Source organism: Anomalospiza imberbis, chromosome 21 (assembly GCF_031753505.1).
Source record: "Anomalospiza imberbis isolate Cuckoo-Finch-1a 21T00152 chromosome 21, ASM3175350v1, whole genome shotgun sequence".
Lineage (NCBI taxonomy): Eukaryota > Metazoa > Chordata > Aves > Passeriformes > Viduidae > Anomalospiza > Anomalospiza imberbis.
The window spans coordinates 4,098,662-4,114,655 of record NC_089701.1 but is presented as its reverse complement, the minus strand read 5'-3'; the positions used below and the strand labels follow the sequence as shown (position 1 = coordinate 4,114,655).

Genomic DNA, 15,994 nt, shown 5'->3' with positions numbered 1-15,994 from the left:
CTTACTGAACATGTGAGATGCAGAAAAAGGAGATGACTTTCCTCAAGGTCAGACAGTGAGCTGGAATTAGAGCTCAGTGCCAATTCCTCTGGTTACCCTTAGGGATCAGACAGGCCCATTAGTGTGGAGCTGCAAAGGGACTCCAAGTTACTCACAGTGCAAAGCAAGATGCCAGTCTTGGATTTTAGGAACTCCTGGAAGACCTCTGTCCTTTCCTAGAAGATTGGAAAGGAAGAATTAAAAGACTGCTTATACACATTACAATCGAGCACAAAGCAAATTAGCTAAGGTAACAATTTAACTGTGTCTTGCTCACTAGATCATGTACAGATTCAAAAGCAAAGGAATTGGCCTCACAAGTGCCAGTCAGAATCTTCCTGCAAATGGAAAAATCTGTGGCACACAGGTGTGATCCCAGGTAGGAAGGCGGTATCTGGGGAAGCCTGGATGCATTTGGGCAAATCAGAGCAGCCAACACCTCCACGGTTTGCACAGAAGCAGAGCCTGTGTGTGCCAGAAAACAGGAACTGTTTTACATGGAGAGGGGAGCCACAAAGGATTAGGCAGCACCAACAGAAGCACTGGCACACTTTATGGGCAAGACAGGCTTTTGTGGAAACAAGCAAAGCTGGACACGTTCACTGCTGTCTGTCCAGTCACACAATGGGCAGGATAAACCCATTTTGTTGACACAGTGATATAATCACTTCACAAGAGATCAGCCTCATCATGTGCCCAATGGGGCATGCACACAGCCACTGCTCTGACTCTGGAATTACGGAGTGTCAGGGATGCTCAGCTGCACAGTGAACTGCTGTGGGACAAGGCTTCAAAGTGACAGGGCAGGAGAGATGGCCAGAAATGCCTGCCCAAGGGGAAAGGAGGCACCCTCCCAAGCTTTCCATTGTACTGGCAAAGGCCACCAATGGGGCTGGTAACACTGGGACTGAGGCTGTTCCTTCCACCAGGGTCAGAGGCAGGTGCTCCTCAGCCTTGTTCCCATCTCTGCTCTGCACCACCACAACTCCTGCAGCCCCCACTCCCTACACGAGCTCAGGCCCACAGGCAGGGCCATCCACAGCACCCAGGTCCCAAACTACCCCCCAGCAGTCTCTGAGCCATTAAAGGGAACTGCAGGAAGCCAGTACAACCTCCTCAGCTCCTGCTTTGTCAGTCCCCAAACCTTCCCAAGCACATTCCACTTATTTTAACTAACAGCTTTGGGGTGTGGTTTTTCCTTGATGAAAGCCACAAAAACTGACTCCACAACTCACATTATATCACTAGGGTATTTGCCATCTCTGAGCACCAATAACCAAAGTTCTCAGCAGAACTTGGTCTTCACTTGCCAATACCACCTCTGCACCTACACTCCCTTTCCTGCTCACCTTCCAAAATATCCTTATTTCCATGTTTCAAGCCTTTCCCTGGAGTTCTGGCTAGGAGCTAAGTGTTATGTTGATGATAAAGAAGAAACCTTACACACTTGACTCCCAGCTAGAGGTGCTGTTCTAGAAAAGAAGGGAAACTTGGGCCTTCCTGACACACTGAACCCTCTGCTGACAAAAATTAAAGAAGAGAGCACGCTGTATCTTGTTGACAATGACAGCAGCCGTGCTCAGCAGTACCATATGGGATCCACAATTTAGCTCCATTAATGCTCTTAATTTGAAGACATCAAGCACTAATTACACACTGGGTACTAAAAAGGCAAAACCCTTCCCCTGGTGCCAGCTACTTAGTGGTGTTCTGTTGGCTTAACAGCTGGTCAGGGTAGAGTTGGGCCAGACCAGGCCTGCTCACTTGCTCAGGCAGGCAGGTTGAGGAAAGGCCAGACTGCAGGGACAGCAAAGCACATGTTTCTGGTCTCCACAGGATGGGAATGAGTGAGAAAAACAATGGCTCTTCACCTCTTGCTTCATCAGAAGAGCTTTATTCATTTACCATCTCTGCTGTGCAGCTCAGAGAAGAGCAGCAGCTCTCTCCATCACAGACCAAGGGCAGGATCTGGGCCTGAACTTCCAAGGGAGGTCTCTCAGCTATTGAGAGAAACTCTGCAGTGACAGTTCATCTGACACTCTCCTTCTGGCCTCTCAGCCCTCTGTAGCAAGGCCCAAACTCTCCACTCAGGTCTATCTGGCTAAAACCTAAACCTATTTTGGGGTAATCACTGTTACAATGCTATTATTCCATCCCAGGGAAAACAGCAGCCTGTCAAGACACTGCTCTTCAAAACAAAAGCCAAACTGCTCCAGCCTCATTTAATGGGGACAACTTATTATTACAACAGTAGTAATGTTTTGGGGCTTGGATAAGGTTTTCCTTTGGCATTAAAAGTCTGTCTTTACTGCATGAGAGAAAAGCACAGAGACATAAACAGTTTAGTGCACCTACTGGGAATAGAGAATGGCTGCTCTGCTTGCTGAAATAACACATTTGCTTCTTCAGGTGTGTTTTTCAGATACAGCTACCAAGGTACTTTTCAGAAATGGGACAATATCCTTATTCTCATTAGCAGATGGAAGACTGAGGCCCCTAGAGGTGAAATGACTCTCTGTCCTCTCTTCTGCCCTCCTCCCCAAAATAGCCACATAATAAATCAAAGGGAATAAGGAATAAAAGTGCAGATCCTGACATTTTGAGAGTGCTTACTTCCTGTTCCATGTTGCCGTGCAGACGTAGAAAATGTAAGCTCACAGAGGAGAGGCGTGAACGTCCAGGTTGTTCTGACTCTGGCCCTCCTGAAAGGACCTTTACAAGGAGCTCATGGTAGAATTCCACTTGTTCACAGCTGGAGAAAAAGATGATCATCTTGTGGCGCTTTTCAAACTGCAAGAACAAGAGAATTGCACATGACCACTTCCCAAGGCCTCTCCCAATTCCCCGATCATGAAAAGATCCAGGTGGTTTACACTTCTGGAGATATAATTATCTGGGAAAGGATTACAGAGTCTGACACCAAACAGAGAGCCCACAACAGAAGAATGAGTACACGCTGCACAGGGATCTCTCTGCCAGCATGAAAGACACAACAGCACCTCAGCTCTCTTGTGGTTCAAGATGCACTTCAAAGCCCTGGATCTAATCCATGCTATCCTCGACAGAGGAACAGATAAAGGAGTTGGAAAGGGCAAAGGCCTACTTAGTAATATAAATGCAAACAGAGTCTCACCTTGCATTTCTGCAGGATAAAAGCTGCTAACGTGACAAGCCTCAGTTTGCTGGGGACCATCACGACATACTGCTGGAGTGTCTCTGGAACTGCAAAGTTTTCCTGCTCCATGCAGTTCGATGAACTGCTGGCGTCCCTGTCTGTTTGTGATGCTGGTTCAGGCACCTTCTGGATTTCATCTGCTATGGAAATGCTGATGGGGTCATTCAAGCTGATATCGGCCAGGCGTGTCACTCCTAAACCACAGAATGAGACACACGTGGGGCCCGGTCTGGCCTGGGATGATGCACTCACAGAAAAAACCAACTAAAACAATTCCAGTGAAAAGGAGTGGAGGACAAGAACCCAGCGAGCCACCCCCAGACACTGACAGAACCCCCTCACAAACCTCAGCCTTACCAGGCTTAGCTGCTGTGGACTCCACCAGAACCTTGACAAGACACTACTTCAGCCAACCGTGCTATTTTACAGTACATAAATGTCTTTATGGACAGACAGCATTTGGCAGGCCTACTTTTAAATGTGTGTGGAAAAATCCCAGTAGATCTTCACTCTGTCAAGAGTGCAGGAGTCAGAAGGCCTGGTTCAGTTCCTGCCTCAGCAGTTGACTGCTTGTGTGGTACAGAGCAAAGCATACAACAGCTCTCTTGCAATTAGCTTTTTGCCTTAATTCTGCATTTGTAAAGCAAACAGATGAACTTTCAGGTTCGTGGTGACTTTGCTATGGAATTTGGGAGACATACGTGCAGACCATGGAAGTACATACGCTGACAGAAATTCCAGTAATGAAGGAAGTGCCATAAGCCAAAGAAATTAACAGAAAAAACCAGGAAATTATTTCCACTACTGCAAAAGGGCTTCAGACTGGGCTGTAATAGAGGAAGACTCAACAAAGTATTACGCATTTGCCTGTGCATAATTCAGCTACAAGAGCCCCCATCTGTCCATAACCCACCTTCGGTGAGGGTGGCTGAGAGCAGCACATTCTGACGTGTCTCTCTCTCAGCATTTAAAGCATTGAGTATCACAGCCACATCCTTCTCAAAGCCCAGGTCCAGGATCCTACAGAAACAGCAGAGATGGTTAAAGGTGCTGTAGGAAGGAGAAAGTCTTAATACTGTGTGACATCTTTGCAATGAACAATTGTCCAACAATCTGGCCAAAAGTGGGTATTTCGTCCTAATCCCAGACATCTGGTGCTTGGCTGAGTCCACTGAGCATGAATGGATTAAAATCACACCCTCTCATACTTCAAAAAAAATATTTAGTGAATTATGATGCAGAGGGTATTGTATTAATATTCCGTATCTGAACACTGGGAAGTTCACCTGTCTGCTTCATCAATAATCAGCCACTGAGTGCGACGGAAATGAATACATTCCGTGGACCTGATGTGATCAACCAGGCGGCCAGGAGTGGAGATGAGGATATTTATCCCTTTCCGTAATCTGTGCAGATTTAAAAACAAAAAATAAAACCCAGGTAAGAGAAGGGACGTAAGGAAGGAAAAGAAGGAAGGAAAAACAACCCTATGCAGGTTAGCATGGAATAGGACCCAGAGTGAGGAACTGGAACCTACAGAGGGAAAAAGTGCCACAGTAAAATCAAGGACAGCACCTTCTCACTGATAAAAACTGATTTGTTTTGCCCGGCTAAAATTTATCCTTGATCATCACTGATACTCTGATACTTAGAAGCACACTCAGTGCTACGGACAGGGTGAAAAGAAATAATAATAATATTAAAAAAAAATCTAACACACCCCAGCTAGGGTTTCTTTTATAATTGAGTACTTGTTTTACTGTCAAGAGTAAACTTCTTTTTGTGTATGCTTATATAGAGAGAAATGAAAATTCCATTTTGGATTACCGGCTTAGAATTCAATTCTTGAAAAGGGGAAAGAAAGGGATTTTTAACACCAGGAAATCTCTTCTCCAGAAAGCAATTTCCCCCATAACAAATACAGTTGGTGGTAAGCAAATACAAGTGTTTGTCAGGAGGGGGAAAAAAAATACTGACACAAGAGCTCATCTTCTCAGAAGGCTCATCAACATTTTAGAAATAGATTCAGCTGGGGGAAGTGAATGTTTCCTGCTGACCTAGCCACTGTACCTGGGTAAGATCCAGGGGATCACAGCTTGATCCAAGCTCACCATCCTCCCTCCCAGTAAGAAAAACACTCTGAAGAAGAGTAGCAGATAAAGAGTCTGTAGAGCAGACGGACCCAAAATGCCATTTAAGAAGTTGGTTTCCTACCTGGCTTTTTCTGATTTTCTCTTTTCTCCCCCCATTAGCACTCCAGGCACAATCCAGGTAAATGGCTACAGAAAAGATTGTAAAAAAAAAGCAATGATTCTTCTTAATAACAAGACAAAGCCTAATCAAAAAATGATGTTTCTTGGCAAAGAGAGGATGGGGCTGACAGCAGCGTGCATGTGATGTGATCACAGCTCCAGCACTAAAAAAAGACTTGTAAGTCTCTTTTTAAGACTTATAAATTTATAAGACTTATAAAGAATGAGGAAGTACCCTATTATTCCAAAGAAAAATGAAGAGGGGGTGGAAATATATGATAAATATATAAGATAAATAAATGATTTAAACACCTTCTAGCCCAATGGTAAGATACTCTGCCTCAATTACAAGGAAAGCACTATCATTTAATGATTTTAAAAGCCTTCTCATTTCTCTAGTCATTCAGCTGGCAAAGCAGTTCCCCAAGTCCTGCTCCCCATCTGAAACCCATCTGTCCAGTATTAGTTTCAGTAAAACGGTCCTTGTCACCACGAGAGTTTCCATTCATAACTCAGCCCGAGACAATGAAAGGTATTTCTACAAACAAATGGCTGTGAAAATCAACTGTGCTTGTTTATCAGCACATGTGCAACTAGGGTGCCATAATTAATCACTTAATTGCTCATGTAATAATTTAAAACATGCCAGAGGGAAATCACACACTTAAACACATTTATCTTTAAGGACCATAAATCTTGCCAGGTGCTGGATTTCCTTAAACTTCCAGCTGAATTCATAGGAACTGAAGTTGTTTAGCTCCTTACAGGAATAAGAACAACACAGAGCATTGAATTCTTACCTTAAGTAGTTTCTGGATTGTATCAAAACTTTGGAGTGCAAGCTATGGAAATCAGCAAAAGAAAATGAGCTCTGACAAAGTCTCTCTGGACTAAAAAGATGGATTACAAATCCCTACGGCTCAAAAATCTGTAAACTCATCTAGTTATGCATATCAGAATTCTAAATGCATCATTACTTTTTCTTTTAGAAGCTGCTTATTAATTTTTTCTCTTGAACAATCTCTTTTACTGTATTTTGACCTGTTCAAAAAGCTTTCTACTGGCTCAGCTCCACAAGCCAGCTCTCAGGACAAGGGAGACTTCTGCTGGCTTCTCTGAATGCACTGGGGAGAAAACAAGCTACAGACACAGAGGATTTTGCTCCAGAGCAAGAATAAAAGGGAAAATTAAAGAAATTCTGGGAAAAACCACCGTGAAAAGGAAACACATAGGTCAATTCTCTTCTGGCAGCCCTCACTGCTCCTCACCTGACCCATGGAGTGATGGTGCCACTGGATATTTTTGCATTTCTTTCCTCAAGGAAGGCTATTGCTTCCGTGACAAAGTAATATCAATTGTAATCACAAATTATCTTCCTAAGTACTCTCAATGGCAGCCCTTTAAATGAGCTTACACACAGTTTCCTCCATGCTTAGTATTCACATGGCATTCTAAAGAGACAGTAAGTTGTTGCTGTAAAAATTTAAATAGCTTCAGAGCCTTCTCCTTTCAGGTAACAGAGTAGATATTGCACTGCAGGCTGCATAAAATATTGGACCCTAAATGAGATACCTGCAATCAATTCTCCACATGGAAGTTATTATCACTTGACATAACGAACAAAAATGAAAAAAGGTTGATAACCTTTTCTGACACTGCCTTTGCAGTTGCAAATAATATAAATTAAATAGAAGAGCTCAGTGGAGGAACCAACTCTTGGAGGCCTCAGCTTCAGCATTCACTTACAGATTTGAACAAATAGCTTTAAAAACAAAACACTTGCATAAAGCTACACATTTGCAAAGCTGAATTCATTGGTTTTACTCATTCCCCCTGTAGGAGCGAGGCATGAGGCCTGCACTGAGCCAGAGAAGTTCTGCAGCCTCCACAAAGATTTCCAACTGCAGGCGAAATGAGAAACTCCTTTCTTACTCTGCTTGGCACTGAACAAAAATGACAACACTTTTTGCGAGGGCAAGATCTGAGCAAAAGGACTGACAGGGTTTCCTGATGTGGGGAACTCTGGTGGACCCACACCTACACCCCAAAAATCAGTGTTCAGAAAGATTGAGAAAGGAAAAGCCACCTACCTCCCTGGTTGGGACGAGCACGAGCGCGTAGGGGCCATCACTGCGCTGCAAACACAAGAGCAGGGCTCTGAGGGAAGGCAGCACTGAGCAGAGCCCTTCCACACCTCCCTGCTCTCAGCCAGCACAGAGGGCTCTGAAGGGCTTCTATGCACGTTTGTACATGACATTTTAGGGCATTTCTGCCCCACAGCTTTTAAAAAATCAAGTTTTTCACGTGTCAATCCTACACTGATTTCTTCTCCCTGCTGGGAAATCTGCTCACAGTCAAAGCCAACGTTTTATTACACACATGTTGTTTCACTGCTGTGTTCCTGAGCTGCAGGGATGCTCTCCTGCTTGATGCACAGCAACAATCTCTAGGTAGGAGTGACAATCTAGGATGGGCTGGAAATGCTTCAACCCTTCAATTGGGATATCTCTTTCCATAAAATGCACAAGATCTGCAGCAGCATTTTCTGGTGTATGATCCAAAGTGGGAGCATTACCCAATCCCACTCCATGCCAAAGGTTACCTAAAGACATGGCAGTAACCTTTGTTTTCAGTTCTCCCAGCTTCCAGACCATTTCTTCTGCTCTCTACCTTCTCCACACCTGATAATTTAGCCCATTTCCAATTTATCCTGCAGCATGGAGCAATGGGGAATGGCTAACATTGATCTTGTCCCATCCACACCTCAACAGAACTGGAAAATCCCATCTGTCACATGTACAAATAAAGGGGAACGTGGATTGCTTGTATGAAAAAGAGACAGTAAGGACTACAGGAGCTGGAATTTATTTTTATTAATCTTAGTATCAGAAGCAATTTTTTAGTGCTGTTGGACCTACCTGTATTTTGGATTCCATTCCTTGCAAAGACTGCACAAGTGGAATCCCATAGGCAAGAGTTTTACCTTTTTGAAAGGGAGAAAAATAAAACTTTCCATTAAAAAAATATATGTGGCAATTACAACACTCCATCAAACCAAAACACCATTTGTCCCACCATTCTTAAACTGCAGTCAGAGTCTGGAAAAGTTTCTATTAAGTAGTAAGTTTCCAGAATAGAATATTAACTGGCAAGTCAATAAAGGGTCAATTAGAAAAGAGAGGTGGTGGCATCCCACAAAGATCTACCTAAATAAATGCAGTTAACACATCCTAAGGAAGGACAGAGACAGTGCAACACTGACCTGAACCAGTCTGAGATCTCACCAGGGCATCTCTGCCTTGCAGGAGCACAGGAATCGTTTGCTTCTGAACGCTGGTGACAAACAAAGCAGGGCAGGAAATGCAGATGCAACACAGGATGGAATTCCAAGATTTTAACACGCAGTGACTGTCTCAAAATTCTTTACTCCAAATTCCCCATGCTCATCTCTGCTGTGCAGCTACATCAGCTGAGGTGATTTCTAAGCAAAGCCACTGCATAGGCATCAGATGTGATAAATTCAATCCAGATGGGTTTATAATTCAAGTACCAAACTAGAAGGTAGGAGTCCCTACAAACCCAATAGCAAATAGGACAGTGATACTGTGGTCTTCATAAACCCTTTAAATATAATGAAATAATCACAGGTGATTGGCTTTTAGGGGCAAACTGCAAAGTTATGATATTGATTTGCTTACCTGGTCATGCTACATATGTTTAGGACAGTGTTTATTGTGGAGACCTAGAGAGATAATAAAGAGAAATAAAGCTTTCATTGTCGAACTGTTCCTTTTGTTACTTCTCCTACTGCTAAGACAGAACAAAACCCAGAAGACTGACATTTATTCCATGCATAACTGGTCCACAAAGCTTCCATGTCCTCAAAATACTTCTCCGTTAATCAGAATTACACCACTGCTGGTTTTCTGTGGTTTTTTAGTACTACAGCTGCAAACAGTGAAGAGGGCTGGGTTTTGTCTGGGGACAGGTCAGGACATGGGCCAGCACCCTGAGTGACAAAATCAGGTGAAGCATCCAGGCCACCAGGAATAAAGGCTCTCTGACCTGCCCCCCACCCAAACCCCCATGGTTTTGAGGCATGCAGCCCTCCTGCCACTCACCAGATGTGGGTGGAGGTCCAGCTGGCTGAAGGAATCTGTTGTGAAAACACTTTCTTGCAACTGCTGCACTTCTTTTCTGAGTTAGGGGAAACAAAAACAAACCGCGTAGTAGGGTTAAAAATTATACAGCAGCATTCTACATAATCAGCAATGAAACTTCACCTACCAAGCAACTGCTCTGCCAAGCAAGGGCAAGAATTCAAGACACTGAATTTTGAGGCATTGCAAGAGGTTTTTTCCTTCCCATTTATCTAAAATACCTGTGAATTTCTGGAATGTCTGGGTTGTTTTTAAACAGGCTGGATGTCTTGATGAAAGGTTTGCTCTTCTGGCTTTCATTCTGTTTGTCAGTCAGCTGCTTCTTGGGAACAGTTTTTTGTGATGAGCTTCCCTCCTCCCTCCTGTCAGCCTCCGTGGCAATGGCACCTTTCCTGAAGGTGTTTATGGATAATTTACGTTTGCGTTTCACGGGTGGGTTTCCATGTGGTGGCTGGAGCTTCCTTTTCAGAGCACCAGATTGCTTTGAAGTGAAACAAACCGGTCAGCAGTGACTGGGACTTAACACACAAACATCAGCCCACAGCAGAGCCTTATTTTTGGAATTCCCCACTCCATAACTAAAGAAATCAAAGTCGGTTTCTGCAGCTACACAACTCCTACTCCAAGAGATCCACCACCGCGCCCGAGACTCTGACACCGCTGGAATGCCAAGAGCAATCTGAAGCCATACCTAATGCTCATCCCCAGAGCATTTCATTCAACTTCCCAAGTGACTGGGCAGAACGTGCCTTAAAAATCTCTCTCAAGAGCATTTTAAAGCCTCCGCAGACGAAGCAGAGGGCTGGGAGAGCATCGCCCACAGCCCGTCCCAGGAACGCGGTGAGCCAGGGCAGCGCCGTCTGCCCGCAGCCCGCCCGCTCCGGGCGCTCGGAGGAGCCGGATCTGCCCGACCGCCGCCCGGGGAGCCACCTGCGAGCCCCGGGGCAGGATCAGGCCCGGCTCGGGCGGGGGAGAAGCCAAAAGCTCCATTTAACAACTCGTCGGACGCTGCCTCCCCGCCCGGTCCCGGTCCCGCAGGGTCCCGCAGGGTCCCGTGTCCCGCAGACCCCACACTCCTCCCCTCTCCTCCCCTCTCCTCCCCTCCGCTCGTACCCTGCCGAGGCCGCGCACCCCCACGCCCGCCGCCATGTCCCGCCTGCTCCTCCGCAGGGCCCCGGGGCCGCCTCCCGCCCGGCCCGGCCCGGGAGAGCGGCGCGGCGGCGAGTGCGGAGCCTCCCGCCGAGAGCGGAGCCCGCCCGGCTCCCCGCCCACCCCGCGGCGCTGCGGGGGCTCCGTGAGGGCTCTTCCCGTCCCGCAACCCGCGCTCCCGGGCCCGCGGGGCGCGCAGGCGGCGGCGGGGCAGCCCCGGCCGGGCCCGCCGGGGGCTTCGGCAGCGGCGCGTGCGCGCGGCCCGTGAGGCGGCGGTAACATGGCGGCGGCGGCGGCGGCGGGGCGGGAGGAGCCGCCGCTGGGGCTCGAGGCGGTCGCGGACGAGGCGGCGGCGGCGGCGGCGAGCGTCGGGTTCCGGCTCACGGCGGTGCGGCGAGAGCCGGCGGTGCGGCTGCAGCACGGCGCCAGCGGGCTGGAGCCGCTGGCGTGGTCCGAGGACCACCGGGTGTCGGTGAGCACGGCCCGCAGCATCGCCGTGCTGGAGCAGCTCAGCGACGTGCACAGCGGCGGGCAGGACATGGTCATCCACCGCACCGCCGTGCCCGCGCCCGGCGCCGCCTGCATGCTCAAGGTGAGCGCCTGGCACGGCCTCGTCAACGTGTGTGAATGCCTAAAGGGGGAGGTGGCGAGAAGAGGGAGCCGGGGGAGGTTCTGCTTGGATTTCGGGAGGAATTTCCTCACAGGAAGGGTGATCAGACTTCGGGATGGGCTGCACGGGGAGGTGGTGGAGCCACCGGCCTCGGAGGTGTTCAAGGAACGACTGGACGTGGCACTCGGGGCTCTGGGCTGGGTGACAAGGCGGGGTTCGGTCACCGGCCGGACTCGATGATCTCAGAGGCTTTTCCAACTTTAATGATTCTGTGTTTTTTCACGATGATGCCAAGCAGTAAGACAATAAAAATGAGCATAAACTGAAAGACACAGAGCTCTACCCGAACACGAGAAGGACTTTTCTGTGCAGAATCCACAGATTTGCACTGCAGCCTCTGGAGTCCAGTCTCCCCCACTGTGGTCCCTTCCAGCCTGACCCATCCCAGGATTCTGATCCTCCTCCTGGGGAGCTGCCCCTGTCCTGCCCAGAACTTGCTGCAGGCTCTCATTTTAAAAGTACAGGAGAGAGAAAACCGTATCCCAGTGATGTCCAGGGATTCTGAAGTTCTGCAGTTTTTCTGAGAATCACTTGAGCTCCAGTACAGTTATTTCAATGCAATTTTAAGTAGGAATCTTCCTTTGTTTTGCTACCTAAGCTGAAGGATTTTTGTAGCAGGGATTTCTCTGGCCTTCAGGGGAACATCTGACTTTTTATGAAGATGGCAGACGTGGTTAAATATCTTATTAAATAATACTTTTCTTGTTGTGAATCTGATTTTATTTTCCATAACAATGCTGAGAATATGGAATGGAGTTGAGATACTGAGTGTTTACATATTATGCCAGGTATCTTTAAAAGAACAAAAGTATGAAAACAGGCTCTTTGATTTAGCAGACAAAAACTCAGTAGCTGAGAGTCAAAACTATGCAAATTCAGGGCATTAATGAAGCTGAAGTCTTTAGGAGTGACATCAATTAACCAGTGTAGTGTTGGTTGTGATTGGGGATGCTCTGTTTGAAGAGGGAATTAATTCCAGGAAAGTCTTCCTGAAAAAACCAGCTGTACAATTGCTTTAAAGGTTCTTTTTGTTCTATTTTAGGTTGGCCCAAAGAAGGAGGTGGCCGAGTGTAAGGAAAAATTCGCCAGCTCGGTGGATCCCACCGTCAGCCAGACGTTTATGCTGGACCGAGTGTTCAATCCCGAGGGGAAGTCCCTGACACCCATGCGGGGCTTCAAGTATTCCAGCTGGTCCCCTCTGGGCTGTGACGCCAACGGGAGGTGCCTGCTGGCAGCCCTGACCATGGACAACCGCCTGACCATCCACGCCAACCTCAACCGGCTGCAGTGGGTGCAGCTGGTGGACCTGACCGAGCTCTACGGCGAGCGCCTGTTCGAGGCCAGTTACAAACTGTGTAAGGCCGACACTCCCTGCGGGGAGCTGGGAGACTTCCCGGAGTTCCAGCGGCGGCACAGCATGCAGGCCCCGGTGCGCATGGAGTGGTCGGGCATCTGCACCACCCAGCAGGTCAAGCACAACAACGAGTGCCGGGACGTGGGCAGCGTGCTCCTGGCCGTGCTCTTCGAGAACGGGAACATCGCCGTGTGGCAGTTCCAGCTGCCCTTTCTGGGCAAGGAATCCATCACTTCCTGCAATACCATCGAGTCGGGAATAAGCTCCCCCAGCGTGTTGTCGTGGTGGGAGTACGAGCACAGCAACCGGAAGATGAGTGGGCTGATCGTGGGGAGCGCCTACGGGCCGGTGAAGATCATCCCTGTCAACCTCAAGGCGGTCAAAGGCTACTTCACGCTGAGACAGCCCGTGGTCTTGTGGCACGAGATGGACCAGCTGCCCGTGCACAGCATCAAATGCATCCCTCTCTACCACCCCTACCAGAAATGCAGCTGCAGCCTGGTGGTGGCTGCGAGAGGCCCTTACGTGTTCTGGTGCCTCCTGCTGATATCCAAAGCGGGGCTGAACGTCCACAATTCCCACGTGACGGGGCTCCACTCCTTGCCCATTGTCTCCATGACTGCGGACAAGCAGAACGGCACGGTGTACACCTGCTCCAGCGATGGCAAGGTCAGGCAGCTCATCCCCATATTCACAGACGTTGCTTTAAAGTTTGAGCACCAGCTGCTAAAGCTCTCGGAGGTGTTTGGCTGTGTCAGGACTCACGGAATCGCCGTCAGCCCGTGCGGGGCGTACCTGGCGGTCATCACCACCGAGGGCATGGCCAACGGGCTGCACCCGGTCAACAAAAACTACCAAGTTCAGTTTGTCACCCTCAAGACTTTTGAGGAGGCAGCTGCACAGCTCTTGGAATCTTCTGTTCAGAACCTTTTCCGGCAAGTGGACTTGACGGATCTTGTACGCTGGAAAATCTTGAAGGATAAGCACATTCCTCAGTTCTTACAGGAAGCACTGGATAAAAAGATAGAGAGCTGTGGTTCCACTTACTTCTGGAGGTTTAAGTTGTTTCTCTTGAGGATTTTGTACCAGTCGATGCAGAAAGCCCCCTCAGAGGTCACGTGGAGACCTTCACACGAGGATGCCAAAATCTTGATATCAGATTCCCCTGGGATGGGCAGCACTGAAGATGATCAAGAGGAAGGAACTTCGAAACAAGCCAGCAAGCAGAGCCTGAGGGACACAGGCAAAAGTGTGGACATTGATGACACTGCAGAGGATTCTCTCCATCAGTCAAGTGACACTGGAGGCCGTGAGCCAATGGTAGAAAAGCTTCTTGAAATACAGGCACAGATTGAGGCTGTAGAAATGCACTTGACACGAGAACACATGAAACGGGTGTTGGGAGAAGTTTACCTGCACACGTGGATTACAGAGAACACCAGCATTCCCACCAGAGGAGTCTGCGACTTCTTAATGTCCGACGACGGCTACGATGACAGAACAGCACGAGTAAGTGGCACCTCTGCTCGGGGGATTCTGTGTCACTGTCACTTCCTTGTCCCCCCTCCTGAAAATACAGCTGGGCTGGGAAAGAGAGCTGTGGTCATGTCATCCTTGCCAGTCAGATTCTGTAGAGCATTCAGCTTAAATTGTCCTTTCTTGATATTGTGAAATAGGAGGGAATGTAAATACAGATGTTGAAATTTGGATCAGGTACAATAAAGAATAAAGATGCCCGAGTTTTTGCAGAACAGGGGAGAGGACTGGGGTTATAGTGGTGCTTTCAGTGGGTTTAGAACATGAACTGATTGAGGGACGTTTGTTTTCATTACTGAGTTTATTTAATCCATCATCTTTACACAAGTCAACTTCAGATGTATTTCCTCTAGTCAATCACACTCTGGTTTTAATGTTAAGAGCTGGTGTAGTGTGGTGTTCTCCCTGCTGGCATCACAGCCAAGCGTGGCCATCAGTAACTCACTAGGAAAGTGCTCTGGCACAACTGCTGCGTTGTTCTGGCATCCAGTTACTATGAATTGAAAGTTTGAGAGGTTGCTTTTCTTATCTTAGAAGAATCTTGTTTCTTTTTTATAGTGATGAAAAGCAACTTCTAAATGGTATTTTATCTCTTCGGTTTGCTGTCACACTTTAAAGGTCCCCGGGATGTGGTTTATTGAAATGTCACAGACAAATTTGATCACATAAATGTTCTGCTATAAATGTTGTACTCCCAGATGACTGCTGAAGACATCCAGGTAATTTCTGAACAGGAATTTTTTTTAGCACATCCTCTGTGATAGGCATGAGGGGAAAGCATTGTTGTTATTGTCAGTGGTGTGATATCAGTTCTTTCAGCACTTTTAAAATTTGCAAGGAATTACTATTTTTAAGGTCTGTATCCCTTTAGTGTGGGACAGAAATCTTTAGAACAAAAGGAGAATAAATGAATACTGACTGATACATTGTACTTCTTCGATTTTTGGGATTCAGCTTATTCTGTGTCACTCTGAAATCACAGTGAGGTGTTCCCACCCTGGGCTGTGTCACCGAGTGCCTCCTGTGTGTTCCAGGTGCTGATTGGGCACATCCTGAAGAAGATGAACAAGCAGACCTTCCCCGAGCACTGCAGTTTGTGCAAGGAGATCCTGCCCTTCACCGACCGCAAACAGGCCGTCTGCTCCAACGGCCACATTTGGCTCAGGTAACGGGCTCAGTCATCCAGAGCTTGTCCCCTCTGGATAATTCCAACGTACTTCAGGAGCCCACTAAACCACTTGTTAGCACTGGAGTGAAAAGGCATGAAGCATCTTATCCATGCTGCAGTTTTTTCTGTCTTCTTCCATAAGAGCTAGGGCACTGGAGGTTGGATTTGGTTCTCTTAGCAGGACAATGTTTTTAGAATAAAATGCTTTTGAGCATCTTTTTTGAGGGAAATAAGGGGTCAGGAAGAAAGCAGGCAAAGGAAAATCGAGGACAAGGCATCCTTTGGAACACCACTTGAAGGAGGGTTTGTTCAAGCTCTTTCAGCATTTGAAAACAAAAGGAGTTTAACAAGAAATGATTGAGAACAGGCACATTGAGAAGTCAGACGAACTCTGGAACATTTAAAAAATTAAATCTTCCTGTACCAATGTGGCAGGTACATGGAGATTGTCCCTGGAGCTGTGGCAGGTCACTAGTTTGTCACAGAGAAAA

General features: G+C 47.4%; 2 protein-coding genes across 6 annotated transcripts in view; one reads left to right on the top strand and one right to left on the bottom strand.

The window, feature by feature from the left end:
- The window catches only part of DDX31 (DEAD-box helicase 31), a 43,881-nt gene extending 32,515 nt beyond the window's left edge, over positions 1-11,366 (bottom strand). For all 5 annotated transcript variants that reach the window (XR_011005599.1, XR_011005600.1, XM_068211178.1 and 2 more), the window contains exons 1-14: positions 10,740-11,366; positions 9,848-10,107; positions 9,588-9,663; positions 9,165-9,208; positions 8,729-8,799; positions 8,385-8,449; positions 7,557-7,601; positions 6,267-6,308; positions 5,429-5,493; positions 4,501-4,620; positions 4,128-4,234; positions 3,173-3,408; positions 2,653-2,829; positions 156-215 (exon numbers count right to left, since the gene is read on the bottom strand). Coding sequence is in view for 3 of the 5 variants with exons in the window: in XM_068211178.1 (XP_068067279.1) it covers positions 156-215; positions 2,653-2,829; positions 3,173-3,408; positions 4,128-4,234; positions 4,501-4,620; positions 5,429-5,493; positions 6,267-6,308; positions 7,557-7,601; positions 8,385-8,449; positions 8,729-8,799; positions 9,165-9,208; positions 9,588-9,663; positions 9,848-10,107; positions 10,740-11,360 (1,989 nt within the window). In the remaining 2 variants the exon portion in view is untranslated. The remainder of the gene's footprint in view (positions 1-155; positions 216-2,652; positions 2,830-3,172; positions 3,409-4,127; positions 4,235-4,500; positions 4,621-5,428; positions 5,494-6,266; positions 6,309-7,556; positions 7,602-8,384; positions 8,450-8,728; positions 8,800-9,164; positions 9,209-9,587; positions 9,664-9,847; positions 10,108-10,739) is intronic.
- On the top strand, positions 11,359-15,504 carry GTF3C4 (general transcription factor IIIC subunit 4). The gene is made up of 3 exons (XM_068211735.1): positions 11,359-11,586; positions 12,488-14,308; positions 15,370-15,504. Exons 1-3 carry the CDS (start codon positions 11,359-11,361, stop codon positions 15,502-15,504), a joined length of 2,184 nt encoding a protein of 727 aa, XP_068067836.1.
- Positions 15,505-15,994: the final 490 nt, after the last annotated feature.

Bases quoted from the DNA above. Each gene is read 5' to 3' on its own strand.
- GTF3C4 (XM_068211735.1), top strand. From the start codon at position 11,359: ATGCTCAAGGTGAGCGCCTGGCACGGCCTCGTCAACGTGTGTGAATGC. The intron at 11,587-12,487 runs GTGACAAGGCGG...GTTCTATTTTAG, and splicing joins CACTCGGGGCTCTGGGCTGG to GTTGGCCCAAAGAAGGAGGT. The intron at 14,309-15,369 runs GTAAGTGGCACC...TGTGTGTTCCAG, and splicing joins ACGATGACAGAACAGCACGA to GTGCTGATTGGGCACATCCT.